This window comes from Chroicocephalus ridibundus, chromosome 14, assembly GCF_963924245.1.
Source record: "Chroicocephalus ridibundus chromosome 14, bChrRid1.1, whole genome shotgun sequence".
In the NCBI taxonomy this organism is placed as follows: Eukaryota; Metazoa; Chordata; class Aves; order Charadriiformes; family Laridae; genus Chroicocephalus; species Chroicocephalus ridibundus.
This window is the reverse complement of record NC_086297.1, coordinates 7,686,670-7,699,631: the sequence shown is the minus strand read 5'-3', so window position 1 is coordinate 7,699,631 and position 12,962 is coordinate 7,686,670. Positions and strand designations below refer to the sequence as shown.

At 58.0% G+C, this 12,962-nt stretch overlaps 2 protein-coding genes across 2 annotated transcripts; both read left to right on the top strand.

Annotated features, from left to right (window-relative positions):
- The first annotated feature begins 5,110 nt into the window (after positions 1-5,110).
- On the top strand, positions 5,111-8,822 carry LOC134523387 (CMRF35-like molecule 7). The gene is made up of 7 exons (XM_063352276.1): positions 5,111-5,278; positions 6,109-6,438; positions 6,772-6,904; positions 7,425-7,540; positions 7,842-7,882; positions 7,990-8,100; positions 8,371-8,822. The coding sequence occupies exons 1-7, from the start codon at positions 5,236-5,238 to the stop codon at positions 8,443-8,445; spliced, it is 849 nt and encodes a 282-aa protein (XP_063208346.1). The 5' UTR covers positions 5,111-5,235; the 3' UTR covers positions 8,446-8,822.
- A 1,668-nt stretch (positions 8,823-10,490) lies between these two features.
- Positions 10,491-12,887, top strand: LOC134523511 (CMRF35-like molecule 2). Its single transcript, XM_063352478.1, has 5 exons — positions 10,491-10,530; positions 10,800-11,129; positions 11,829-11,940; positions 12,265-12,622; positions 12,753-12,887. Exons 1-5 carry the CDS (start codon positions 10,491-10,493, stop codon positions 12,885-12,887), a joined length of 975 nt encoding a protein of 324 aa, XP_063208548.1.
- Positions 12,888-12,962: the final 75 nt, after the last annotated feature.

Sequence of the window (12,962 nt, the reverse complement as noted above, 5' to 3'; positions counted from 1 at the left end):
GCTGCTCGAGCCATGCTTCACACCCAGCTTGTTGGTATTCACATTAGGGAGCCCCACACTTGCACCAGAGCTGCTCCGGCTGACACCCCTCCAGCCATCAGCCCATACAGCTGATGGGCTTCCATGGGCAGTGGCAAAGCACAGACCTGGGTGGTCACCAGGGTTAGCGATGTGTTACCCTAGGGAGGGGCAGCGCCTTGTGCTAGACAGGCTACTTCAGCTTCTTTATGAAGCTGGTGCTAACCTGAGCCTGGCTACCCCAGCAGCTCCCCTTCAGAAACCCACTGCATCTACAGAGCCCAGTTAGTAGCCTGCTTGGAGTGAAAAACAAATTGTATTTAGAACCTGGACAAATCTGTGCCTAAACCTGGAGGTGCCAGTCGATATCTCATTGAGATCCTTTTATTTACAACTCCCTTTAGAGCAATCTGGTGTTGTTGATTAGACTGGAAATAAATTAATCTTTACTGAGAAGTTTATTTAAGAGACTGAATTCGATCTCCAGTTCCCTCCTTCCAGATCAGCAGACGGTCCCAAGCCAGAGGAATAGACCATGTTTCCAAGAGCCATCTGCACCTGTCCAATTGCTGTTTGACTGCCTGAGCCTGACTTTGCTAATTATATCTCCCCATTATTTCCTCTGACATCAGAGATGGGTCTGCTGGGTCAGATGATTGGTCTTAACAGCCAGAAAAGATAGAAAGCAACCCAGAGTGTCAGGGGGTTTTCAGGCTTGCCCGAGGCCACGAAGCTGAACCCAGGCCCAACACAGACCATCCTCTAGCCAGACCGCCTGGTCTCAAGCACTGGAAGCTGATGACCAGCACAAAAATAAGTGACATCATGAGCCACAGTGTCTGGATCAGATAATTTACAAGTGGCAAGGCCAGCATCATGGTTCAATACAGTGCACACACTCCACAGCAGGTAGGAACAGGAAGACAAGAGCAGCAAACCTCAGGGAGACTTCAACAAACCAGGGGAACTCTCTCCTCTTAAATACACTGAGAACTTGTCAAAACCCCATGGGTGTCAGCACAGTCCTTTCCATGGGTACCCCAGTGCTGTAATGGCCCCGAGGGTGGAGACATCATGCAAACATGTCTTAAGTGCATACTCAGCCTTCTCCTGGCCCAGCACCTACACAGAGTGCAGTTACTGCCCCAACACCAGCTGCCTGCTGGGTCAGACAGACCCCAGAGACCCAGATCTGCTGCAGGCGCTCTGCGACTCTGCCCTGGGCACCCAAGCTGTGCTGCTGCTCAGACAAACCTCTCCCAGGGGGTGGGATGAAATTAACCCCCAGTGAAGTGGGGAGGAACATCCCAATGCACCACCAGGTCTGAGGCTCCATCCCTGCTTACCTCTGGAGGGGTATTCCCAGCACATCCCTGCTGCAGGAGAGGCTCTGAGGGCATCCTCTGACCCATCTCAGCTCCAGCAACATTTGTCTCCCTTTTCTGAGTTGTGAGGGAGAGCAGCGAGGAGCTGCTGCTGAGTGAGGAGACCCTCATAAAGCCAAATTCTCCTTTCCTACCGCAGGCACTGGCGTTACACCAGAGACGCATTTGGCCCTGCAGGCTTAACAGCACTCAGGAGGAAGTCAGTTTTCCTATCTATCATGATATCGCCAAGTGCAATGCAGCCTAATGAGACAACACAGATTGCCGGCAAAAGACAAGCATCAGCACAGCCTGGCACCGCTCCAAGGGCTTTATACTGCTTTATGGCTCTGTGGGACCTGACCCCTTGCAGATAAGTGGTATCAGCAGCTTTAGCAGAGCCCAGCAGCCCGACACCTGCATCACCCTCCTCCCCTCACACACCAATTAATGCCTTTCCCCACCATCCAAAGCAAACCACTTGCTCTCCCAGCCTCCCCCAGTCCCTTGCAGAGGTTCCTGGGAACCAGCGAGCAGCTTATAGCCCTGAGCGAGTGCTGACCAGCTGAAATCAGTGCAGAGCAATGAAATCAGAGGAAATGACTTGCAAACGGCAGCACTGATTTCAAACAAACCTGCAATTTAGCCCCATTGTTTGGTCTGCTAGACTGTATCTCTGATGGCTTAATTACTTGTCTATTTGCCTTGGGAAGTACAACTATAACAGTGGAAAATTTACAGCCAGCTCAGGAGTTTCTTCTTCACTGTCCTCTGTGCCCAGTCCTGTTCATTCTCAGTCCAATGCCACTGACCCACTGTAGTATCTCCCTGATCTGCCGTTACAACACTTTTTGGGGGAGATCTAAGCCCCACGAAACTCATTCCTTCCCTGTGAACTAGGGAGGAGCCAGAATTTCACCCTTGGAATCTGTTGAATTTTGCTTTCTTAATTTCACTGTAATAACTGACCCCTGCCTTAGCCTTCTCTGACTGAGGAGTCCGGCCTAAGGCACGGCCCAGGGTAAACCTTCCACCACCACAAAGCCTGCAAGGACTTCTCTCTCTTACCAGCTTTGCTAAGTCAGGAGATCTGGGAATGATCTGGGTTTATCTTGGTTATCTGAGATGGCAGCGGAAGGGAGAGATCAGACAATGCATGCTCAACCAACCAGTACTAAAGGAGCTGCATTAACAATTATTATATTCAGCCTTATCTCCTAAGGACAATTTCACCAGAGATGCCAAATCTGCCCATGAAAGCACAGTCTGAAACAGGCAGATTATTTTTCAAAGGTCCTAGATTAAATAACAGAATGGGATGTTGGAAATGTCATTGAAGCCCAGAGCAGAGGAGGACTCTGGAAAGACTCAGCTGCGGCGGTGGGCAGTAAGGTGGGATAGGGGCTGGCGCAGTGTCATGCACCGAGGGGGGTCTCCACACTCTGCCTGATCAAATTACTGCCTGTCCTAGGGGGGCTTTGAGCTTTTTTGTTAGGGCCACCACTAGCGACTAAACCTTGCCCCAGAATCTCTCCAGAGACAAGGCAAAAGCAGCCTCTGATCATGTCTCTCCCTGCTGGGCAGGGGCTGGGAACGACTGCCCACAGGCAGGCGCTGGGCTGGGGCTGCAGGAGCGCAGGTGTCAGCTCATCTCCCTCTGCCATGTTCCCATTGCCAGCGATTGCTCTGCTGCTGCTGGGGCCGCTTTGCTCACTGCCACGGCTACTGAGCCGCACGCGAGTGCTTGCTCCAGCCCCAAGTGTGGCTGAGATGAAAAGACGAACTGATTTGTCCCTGTCGGGATGCATCAATGGGATTCCTGAGAAGTGTTTCAGCAACGCTTCTTCTCTTACAGAATAGCCTTGCCTTGTGTTTCCCGAGCCACTTGCTGCTGGAAGAGATAGGGTCTCGCCTCAAGTGCAGGGCAGGACCCAGCTCTGGCCAGGCAGGACCTGGCTCTCCCCGTCAGGTCCCCCTTGCTCTGCCCATGGCAGGGAGGGCAACATCTTCCCAGCCACAGCCGCCCCGCAGAGCTGCTGGTGCAGAGCCCGGGACCTTCTCCTGCCCTTTGCTGCAGCCTCCTCCACAGGCGGCTGCATTTATTCCTTCCCCCCCGGGGTGTCTGCAGCACCCCAGTGCCTGTGCCCCAGCTGGAGGCTGTCGGGGAGGGCTCTGCGGTGGGTGTCTCTCTGTTTCTGCAGGGGACCAGGCAGCGCGGCTCCGCACCATGCTCTGCTGCATTAGTTTCTGTCGGAATTGCTCCACTCCCTTTCTGCTTTCATCACTTTCAACATGACGCTCGCTTTAATTGGAATAAATATTGCAGCCCCTCGTGTGACAGAGCCTCTCACATCAGCACTCCGGGGTTCCTCGCCCCTGCCCACTCCCATCTTCCTCTTCCTATCCAGGAGCACGTTCACAGGCTGCTGAGGTGGTTTCAGCCTGAGGCACTGAACTGGAGCCACCCCCTTTGCAAAACCCTTGTCAACACCCTGCACCCAGCATCCCCGCTGCAGCCAGGGCCCCTTCGCTCAGGCAGAAATATCAGGGTAAAACCTCATGTGGGAGTTGCAGCTTCAGTGCTGGGCGGCTGTAAATCACTGCTGTGTCCTCGAGGGCAGGAAGGAGATCTGCCTTCAGCCACTGCAACGGAGTGAGGAGCTCTCTGGAGGGTAACATGGTCCTGGGGACTGTGATGCTGGGGGGGAACTGGCCCAGGTCTGTGCTGGGGGTCCCAGGTCTGTGCTGGGGGTCCCAGCCCTGTGCTGGGCTGGGCAGCTGCTCAGCCTGCTGAGAAACCAAACATGAAACGAAGAAAGGGAAGGGGAAATGATACCTCTCATCTGATGGTGACAGCATGGATGTGGCTTGGAAAATTCCTCCAGCATGTCTACCAAAGTGGCTGTTTGAAGAAGTGCTTCTGGCTGCTTTCGGGTAACCATGCTGCCTTCGAAATATCCAGCCAGCAAATGCCTCTGTAGGTGCCTTCCCTGTGCATGTTCCAGCTGGAGCCTCCACCTCTGAGACACTTCTCCCAGTCTTCCTCCCAACCCCAGGGAATGGTGGGAAGGGCTCTGTGTGCTTTGCTGGGCAGCAGCAGGGATGCAGCTTCCAGTGCACATGCAATAACCCTCGCAGGGTAAGTTGGTGTCTGCCTCTCCTGCCTAATGGGTTCCCAGGTGAGTTGACGCCTCCTTCTTTGTGTTTTGAAGAGCTCAGTCCTCTGCCATGTCCCGCAGCTTAGCACCGCTGTACATTAGCGGCTCTTGGGTACCACCAGGAGTGGACTATCACCAGGAGAGCTGGTGCGTGACAACTTGCCAGGGATGAGCTCTCCCACCCCAGCATCTGCACTCCCGGTCACACCAGGGCTGGATCGGGACAGCACAGGCTCCGAGGCAGATGGAAACCCCAGCTCCTCCAGCTGCTGCTCCTCATGTGTGCATCCCAGAGCAACCCAGCACAGGGGTACCAGCAGGAGCAGAGCATAGTCCACTGGCCCATGATGGTTTGTCCATCCTCAGCTTGTCCATCATCATTTCTCCTCTTCAACATCAGGTTTTCCCCTTTGAAAAGCTGAACTTAGTTTTTCATCAGCCCTGAGCGAGTTTGGAAAGAAGTGTTTGGTGCGGGTATCCCTGGCCCGTAGCAGCAGCGGTATGTGTTGCCCCGAGCTAGAGAAGTGAGGCAGAACCCACGCCCCGGGGGAAGTGGAACCAGGGCAGGAAGCTGAGAAGCGGCAGCACAGCCGTGAAGGGCTCCTTCGAGGACGTCTGGCACTTGGTACGGCCACTGCTGGGGACTTGTAACACCGGGGAGTGAGGGCTGAGCCTGCAGCCACCCAGTGAGCGGGATGGGGGAAAGGTTCCTGGTCTGGACCTGGATTCTCCTCCCAGGTAAGAGCAGGATCTTCTCGTATCAATGGGAGCGGGTAAGGGCTCATCAGGGCTGTGCCAGCCTTCCAAAATCCACATCCTCATCCAACAGTGATGGAAATGCCTTGTGGATATATTTCTTCCCTACTTTCCCCTCTGCCAAGAACTGATTAACTATTTCAATCCCACGTAGAGGCTGGAAACCTTTTCCAACCCACAGACCCCTAAAAACACCCCACGGGAGGCTGCAGGGAGCCTGCAAATCCCGTGACCCGCCGTCTGCCATGAGAGCAGCAGGCAGGGGGGGGAGGGCAGGCAGGGTGGGCTTGCTGCCTTGTGCTTGCCAGCAGAGATGGCCTTTAACAGAAACCTGAGCGCTTTGGGGTGAGCAGTAGCATCCCAGGGGGTTTGTCTTTGGGAGAGGGCAGAGGTCTGCAGGGGGCTGCAGACCGAGGGAGATATTTAGAATTTCTTCCTTTTTTTTAAACCTGAGCCTGGGAAAGCCTGGGGGGGGCCTGTCGTGCCCAGGGCTGGAGGGGCAGCTCTTCTCAGAAGAGCCCACTGGCAGAAGCAGAAGGGGGTTTCCAGGTACCGGGGTTTCATCGGGAGGCTGAGACCAAGCGGTTTCCCCTGTGCCCTCCCTCCCTCCTCGGCATCTGGCCCCACATAGCCTCCCTTCACCTTGAAGCCAGAGCCCTGGGCTGCAGCCCCACTGGCTGCAGAGAGTTTTTCTGGGAGCAGCACAAAGCGGCTTGCGTGGTAGGGGGACAGGCAGTGGGCTGGGGACAGGGGGAAGGCTTGTGCGTGGGCTTGTGCTTGCCCGCAGGCTGGTATGGCCTCTATCCCTGCAGGATGCTGGGCTCTGCAAGGTCCCAAGGAGGTGAGCGGCTTCCCGGGGGGCTCCGTGGAAGTACCCTGCAAGTACAAGCCGGAGCTGGCGGATGCCAATAAGTACTGGTGCAGGGGCAGCAGCTGGTTTTCCTGCTCCATCCTCGTTCAGACCACGACCCCCAGGAACGAGGTGTTGGGGGACAGGGTCTCCTTGCGAGATGACCCCGTTCACCACATGTTTGTGGTGACCATGGAGAACCTGACAGTGGAGGACAGCGATCAGTACTGGTGTGGGATCCAGGTAACCTGGTATGACCCCATGTTCCCCGTCATGGTGTCTGTTCTCCCAGGTAAGCTCCTGACGTGGCCGTTCCGCTTTGATGGAGGCTGGAAGTGCAGAGGAAATGGAGGCAGGGGAGGCTTGGGAGAGAGGACGGGGAGAGCTGGGGATGGAAGAAATTCCCCTCCCAATTGCCTTCAGTGATCCCCCACTATCCACCCCCTCGCTCCCACGGTGTACACAGCCTCCCTGGAGCGACACTTGGCATTTCCCAGCCACCCCCCATCACCTCCCTTCTAGTAGCCTCTGTGGCCCTGAAGCCCCCAGTCACCAACCTCAGCTACAGCCCAGGACCAGCTAACACGCACCACGGCGCTTTGCTTCCCATCTTTTTCCACCACAGTGCCCAGGAGCACACAGTATGACCTTCACACGACACAGAGGGAAGAGGCCACATCTGCTCCTACCTTTCCATGGACTCCCCTGGAGCTGGAAAACACTGTGTCCATGCCAGAATACAGAAGCCTGCAGACTAGGTGAGTGCCAGGGCCACTGGGGAGGAGAGGGTCTGTCCCCAGCACAAGGACCAGGCAGCCTGAGGATGCAGGGTCCAGCTCCAACATGCCCACAGGGCTTTGGGGCCAATGGGGCATCTCCGGAGAAAGCAAAACGTGATTCTAAGGGGACTGCTGTATCCCTGGATGTTGTAGGACTGTGCTGTTTGGGGGTCCCAGGGTCTTTGCCCAGCTCCCGCAGGGCTGGAGGGATTCCCAACACCCCAGGCAGGCCTGTGCTGCGTCTGGGCATTTGTCTGTGGAGGTGAGGGATGAATCTGTGCAACTCACTCAGGCCAACTTGGCCAGATATTGCACATACACGTGCATGATTCCGTGGCCAGGAAACCTGGGAGAAATCCTTGGAACATCCTTGCCAGTCTGGGGAGTCTCATAGCCCCTGGGTTTGTGCCAAATACAGGCACGAAAGCCCTCCCCAGGGCACAGGGCTGCAGAAGGAGCAGCACAGAGGGGCAGTTAACAGCCTTTTCTCCCCTCCTAGAACCCTAAACCTGCTTGTCCTGTTCCCAACATCCGCTGCTGTGCTGGTGCTGGTGCTGGTTTTGGGCGTCATCATCTGCCGTAGGATTAGAAGGGCATCACTGGAGAAGAGCAAAGGTACAAGTGATCTGGGGTTCCAAGCTGTGGCCCTCCTCTGTGGGGGGGTCCCCCCAGCACACCACAGGCTGCCCTCCCGCTCTCATCCCAGGGGTGAGCAGGGCTTGGGGCGAAAGGGGCTGGAGCCCTCCCCAGGACCCGCCATGGTCCAGGAGCTCTTGGCAAAATCAGACCAGACTTGAGGTTGCACAGGAGACGATGTGACACCCATGGGGAAGGGCTCAGGACCCCCCCAAAATGCTCCCTTTCAGCAAAGGGAGCTCTGTGCTGGTCTGACCCATTTCTCCTGCACTTCCCCCAGCGGCCCAGGCCATGGAGAGGAGAAGGGCCAAGGACCTCCAGGTACTGCAGGTGGCAAGGCAGTGGGATGGGGGTCTGGTGATGGCTCCACCATGAGGGACCCGCTGCCTGGAGCCTGCCTGGTCCCCAACACACCTCGTCACCTCCAGGTCCCTTCAAGCTGGAAGCGAGCAGCCGCTTCCAATAACATCTACATGAACAGGGAAAGGGAGCTCAGCTTGCCTGAGGATGACTATGAGAACAGACCGGCCAAGTGGCAGGTAAAGGGGGCTGGGGCAGCTCCCCGAGCACGCAGCATGTTACCCCACGGGAGCTCCTTGCTGCCAGCCCCACGGTGAGGAGGAGCTGCCCGGCTTTGGGGTCACACTCCTTCCCCCACACCAACCTTTCCCTTACCTTTAACCGCCTGTCCCAGGCAGCAGCTACCAAAACCTGTAGGAACTGGCATTATGTCGACATGAACTTTTAGGGCTCTGGCACAGGCAAACCTGCAAAGTGCCACAGATCTTCACATTTCTCCCCCATTTCAGGACTTTGAAAAAGAAGACGAAGTTTCGGTTTCCAGAGCTACAAATCTGCAGCCGATCTACATGAACACGCGCTGAGCGGCTCCGCTCTTGGCCCCTCGCTGCCAGAATCCCCGTGTCCAGGAACGGGCATCCCCTGTGGCTCGCCCGACATCGAGGATGTGTTTCCCCACTGCTGCTCGAGCTCTCTCTGCTTCTCCTGTTGAGATTCCCCGTATCCTGCAGAAGCAACCCCAGTCCCCTCCGTACCACATGAGACCGGGGACCCTAGTGTCCCATGGGGTCCCGCAGCATGACCCGCACGCCACCAGGCCAGCAGTGCTGTTTGTCCCCACCCTGCCATGAGGTTATTAAACAAGATGAGATCAGAAGGTATGGGATGTGTTTAAAATATCCCTCACTCAGGGGTTAAAAGCCCATCGTTCGTGGTCCCGGCTGTGGGGGACCAAGGGATGCTGCTCTCTGGCAGCCCCTTCTCATGCTCCTTGGTTCTTGTGCTCAGCAATAAGGAGGAAGTGGAGGTCACCATTTGGTCTGAGATATGACCTCCATCCCCTTCCTGGCCCTGGTGACTCCGAGGCGCCCCAGGAAGGAGGTGGTGGTACAGCCAGTGAGGCCACCCATGTTCCCACGCAGCCCTCAGACTTGTACTTCTTTATTTTTACCTCATTGGTACCTCATTCCCTTCCCTCTGGCTCTGCACAGAGTGAAGGGGCTGAAGGGGGGTGGAGGGAGGGTCTGGTGGTAACCTGGCTGCAGGGGGTCCCATCCTGCTGCCCCCAGCCCGGCCTCCCATGCAGACGTCAGGATTTCGGCTGCATATCCCAGGCTGAGGAGCTGCGGAAGGAAATGCCCCTGTTTGGGTAGATCTCGTCATCTACCCAAATATAATCACCCTACTGCGAAATGGAAACCTACGCATCAGTTTTAGAAAGAGGAAGAAAAACCACAAGGATGGAAAGAAAAGGAAGTGGGGAGATGCTGCACGAAGGGCCTGCGGACAGCCCTGCGTCGGCAGGACAGCACTGGGGCAGCCACGCCGGAGCTGGGGGGAAGCTCAGCTCCATCCCCGCCACAGGCCAGGGGAGCTCCTCCAGGTGCCACTTGCACAACCCAAGCTCATCGTCTGCAAGAAGGTCCGCTGCCGAATGTGGAGGTGGAGCATGGGGGGAGCTGCTGCCTGGACCAGCTCCAGCGATGGAGCCATGCTCCCAATTTTTCCACTGAATGCCAGCTTGGTCATACCTGGGATAAAAAAGCCAGAGAAGGAGGAGAAGGAGGAGGAGGAAGTCCCACATCATCCCAACCATTCTGCCCCAGGGGGCACCATCGGCAGAGCTGACCCCCAGCCACCCAACTGCAGCCCTCTGCACCGTACAGCAGCTCCGGGTGATGTCCGGATCACTCCCGCTCCCCCCTCTCCGTAGGTCTCAGGTCCCCCACTCCCCCCCACACCAGCTCAGTGCTGCAGACCCCAGCAGAGGCTGAGGCTGGGACCAGGCACCCACATCCCCAAGAGCTGCCATGTCCCCACCACGTCCCCCTCAGCCAAAACGCAGCCCAGGGGCTGAGCTGACACCCTCCGAGCGCCTGGGAGGCTGCACCCATCCCGGAGTCCCTCCTCAGCCTGGCCGAGGGGGAGCACCAGGACATGCAGCCTCCAGCACACCCAGGAACACAAGGTGGACTCTGCAAAGATCAAAGCTCGCGTGCTGGTTTTGCCCCATTTTGTTGTTGGAAGCTCTGTTCAGCTCCTGTGTTCCAGCACCTCTCTGCAACAGCTATTTGGGGTGAAGACCCCTCCCCTCCTAAACCCTCCTGTCAAGTGGGGTGCATGGGGCCCCATGTCCTGTTTCTGCAGCTGCCCACCCTCCCTGTTATGCTTCAGGTGTGCCAGTTTGCAAAAAGCGTCTCAGCAGCTTCTTACCCACAGCAAAAACCTCCCAGCCCCGAGGCGAAGCCTGGACAGATAAAAATAACCCGGCAGCGGAGCAGCGCGCTTCGCCGCTGCCTCTTGCACAAACGAAAAAGCAACAAAAGAAGCCAAAAGCACGCATCAGCTCAGCATCCCCCAGTTTGCTTGGGAGGCGGATGCTCGTGAATCTCCAGAGCAAAGCTGGACGATGGGGATATCGGCGGGCTGGGTCTGGCTCCTTCTCCCAGGTGAGGACAGGTTCCAACCACGCTGGTGATGCTCCGGCTCCTGCTGGCACCAAGGGTGCTGAGCCCCCCCCAGGGGCACGGGCTCCCCGCTGGGCACCGACAGAGCCAAAGTCTCCCATCACCGCAGCCTCATGTCTGGGACTAAACGTTGGCAGATGGGGCTCCCCCAAAGCGCTTCTTTCCAAGGGGAGCCAAGAAGGAGAGGCTCGGGGGAAGGCTGACTTTGCAGCCCCGTTTCTCTCCTGGTGTCACTGTGGGTTTCTTTGCAGTTTGCCAGGCTCTGGTTGTCCCCAGGGAGGTCAGTGGCCGGGTCGGGGAGACGGTGTCCATCCGCTGCTGGTACCCCCGGGGCTACGAGGGCTACAACAAGTACTGGTGCCGAGGAGCCAGCCGGGACTCCTGCCGCAAGGTGGTGGAGACGGAGGGCAGTGAAGCGCCCTGGCAGCATGGCCGGGTCTCCATCCAGGACAACCATGTCTTCTGCGTGGTTCTACTCACCATGAAAGGCATCTCTGAGGCGGATGCTGGGAGCTACTGGTGCGGGATTGAGAGGATGGGCAGGGACCTGATGGAGCCGGTGACAGTGAGGGTGGTTCCAGGTAAGCCCTGGTGTCCAGCCGGCTGGAAATTTTGCTGGCCAGGACCCTTTTTTGGAGAGGCCACTGGCTCATGGGCCAGCAGTGACCTGGGAGGAAGCAGCAATGCAGGATAGAGCCCCTGGGCTCTGATCCAGTTCTACCACCCAGTATAAACTAGTGGCAGTGGATGGGAGGGGTGACAGGCTGCTTTCTTCAGAGGATGATCACAGATGCAGGCAGAGTGTGCTAAAGCCCAATGCAGGGTCCAGCCCCGGGCTGTTTTTGGGGCTCCCAGCACCCATCACCGAGCAGGCAGGACGGTGGAGCCACTGGCTACACACAGCAGTGAGCACTAATGCTGAGCCCCAGCGCGGAGGCCAGGGAGCGCCTGCCAAACCCAGCCTCCCACAGCCAAATGATACAATATTTGAGTTTCTACACAAGGAAAAGGGGTAGATCCAACCTCACTGGCCTTGGGGAAACCTCTGGCTCACGGCGGGTGGAGAGATGTCTCGCCATGGGGAGACACAGCCCAGAGAGGCGAGGGGGAGGCAGGGGGGCAGGCAGGCGCAGACAGGGTGAGTCCCACAAGGATGCTGGCAGGGCAAAGGCATGTGCTGGAGGGGACGCGGGCAAGTATTTGTCTGCTGCTGGAGGAGATGTGGGGGACCCATGGTCACTTCCAGCCCCTAGTTCCCACCAGGACCTTCTTTTATGCAGCTGTGCTGGGTACCACGGCAGGTCCCCAGACCACCCCTACCCCCTGGATCTCCACCACCGTGATGGAGCATCCCCCCACCACCAACGCCACCACCAACGCCACCACCACAGGGTGAGTCCGGGGCTCTGGGGCACAGGGTGGGCACGGGGAAGGACGGTGGGCTCTCACTGCCTCAGGCAGCACTGGGTGCCCCTGAGTGAGGGGGCTCAGGGAGACACGCAGGGTCTTCATCTATCAGCCCGGGCATTTGGGAGTGATGCAGTGGCAGAGACCAAATTGAGGTCCCAGGCTGCTGTCCTGCTTTGCCTCCCACCCCACGGCTGGCTGCAGAGGGGCTGGGGGAGGGCAGCAACGTGCAGGGCACTGCAGAACAAAGCCCCAGCCTTGGGAAGGAGAGAACCAGCCCCGCTCCTCTCCTCTCGCCTCCATCCCCAGAGGGCCAGCCCTGAGTGCCCTGGTGCCCAGCGTGGTCCTGCTCTCCCTCCTGGCTGCCGCAGGCTCTGCCGGGCTCCTCTACGCCCTGCGCAGGAGGAGGGAAGGTAACGGCACCCACGCGTGCCCCGTCCAAGGCACACCCCTCTGCCTGTCCCAGGACCTGGGGGACAAACCCAGCCTGGGCACAGGGCTACAGGGGGTTTCGCCCTCCCAGCGACACAGAAACACCCCCTCTATGTCTCTTATTTCTGGCACACTGGCCCCTCGCCCCAACGCCCCCACAGCCCCCCGCAAGCCGGGTACCGCTGCCGAGCCGGACCATGGGCCCATCTACGACAACGAGCTGTTCCTGGCAGAGGTGAGGGCCCCTGGTGCGGGCAGTGCGGGCAGCGCGGGCAGGGGCCATGCAAGGCGGCTGCTCACCCTGGGCAGCCCCCGCGCTGCCCACCCGTGCCCAGGGCTGCGGGGACATGCTGCCCCATTGCCAGGGTGGCTGCTGTGACACGGAGCAGGAGGCCAAGCCAGAGGACCACGGCGTCTACACAAACACCCTGTGTCAGGAGGAGGTGATGGGGATGCCCAGCGGACATTTCGCAGGACAAGAGGTTTCCTACATGTTCTAGCAGAGCATCCCTCATGGACAGAGGGTCTCTGCGGGGCTGCTGCCGGGGATGTCCTTGCTGCAGCAGAGGAGGCGA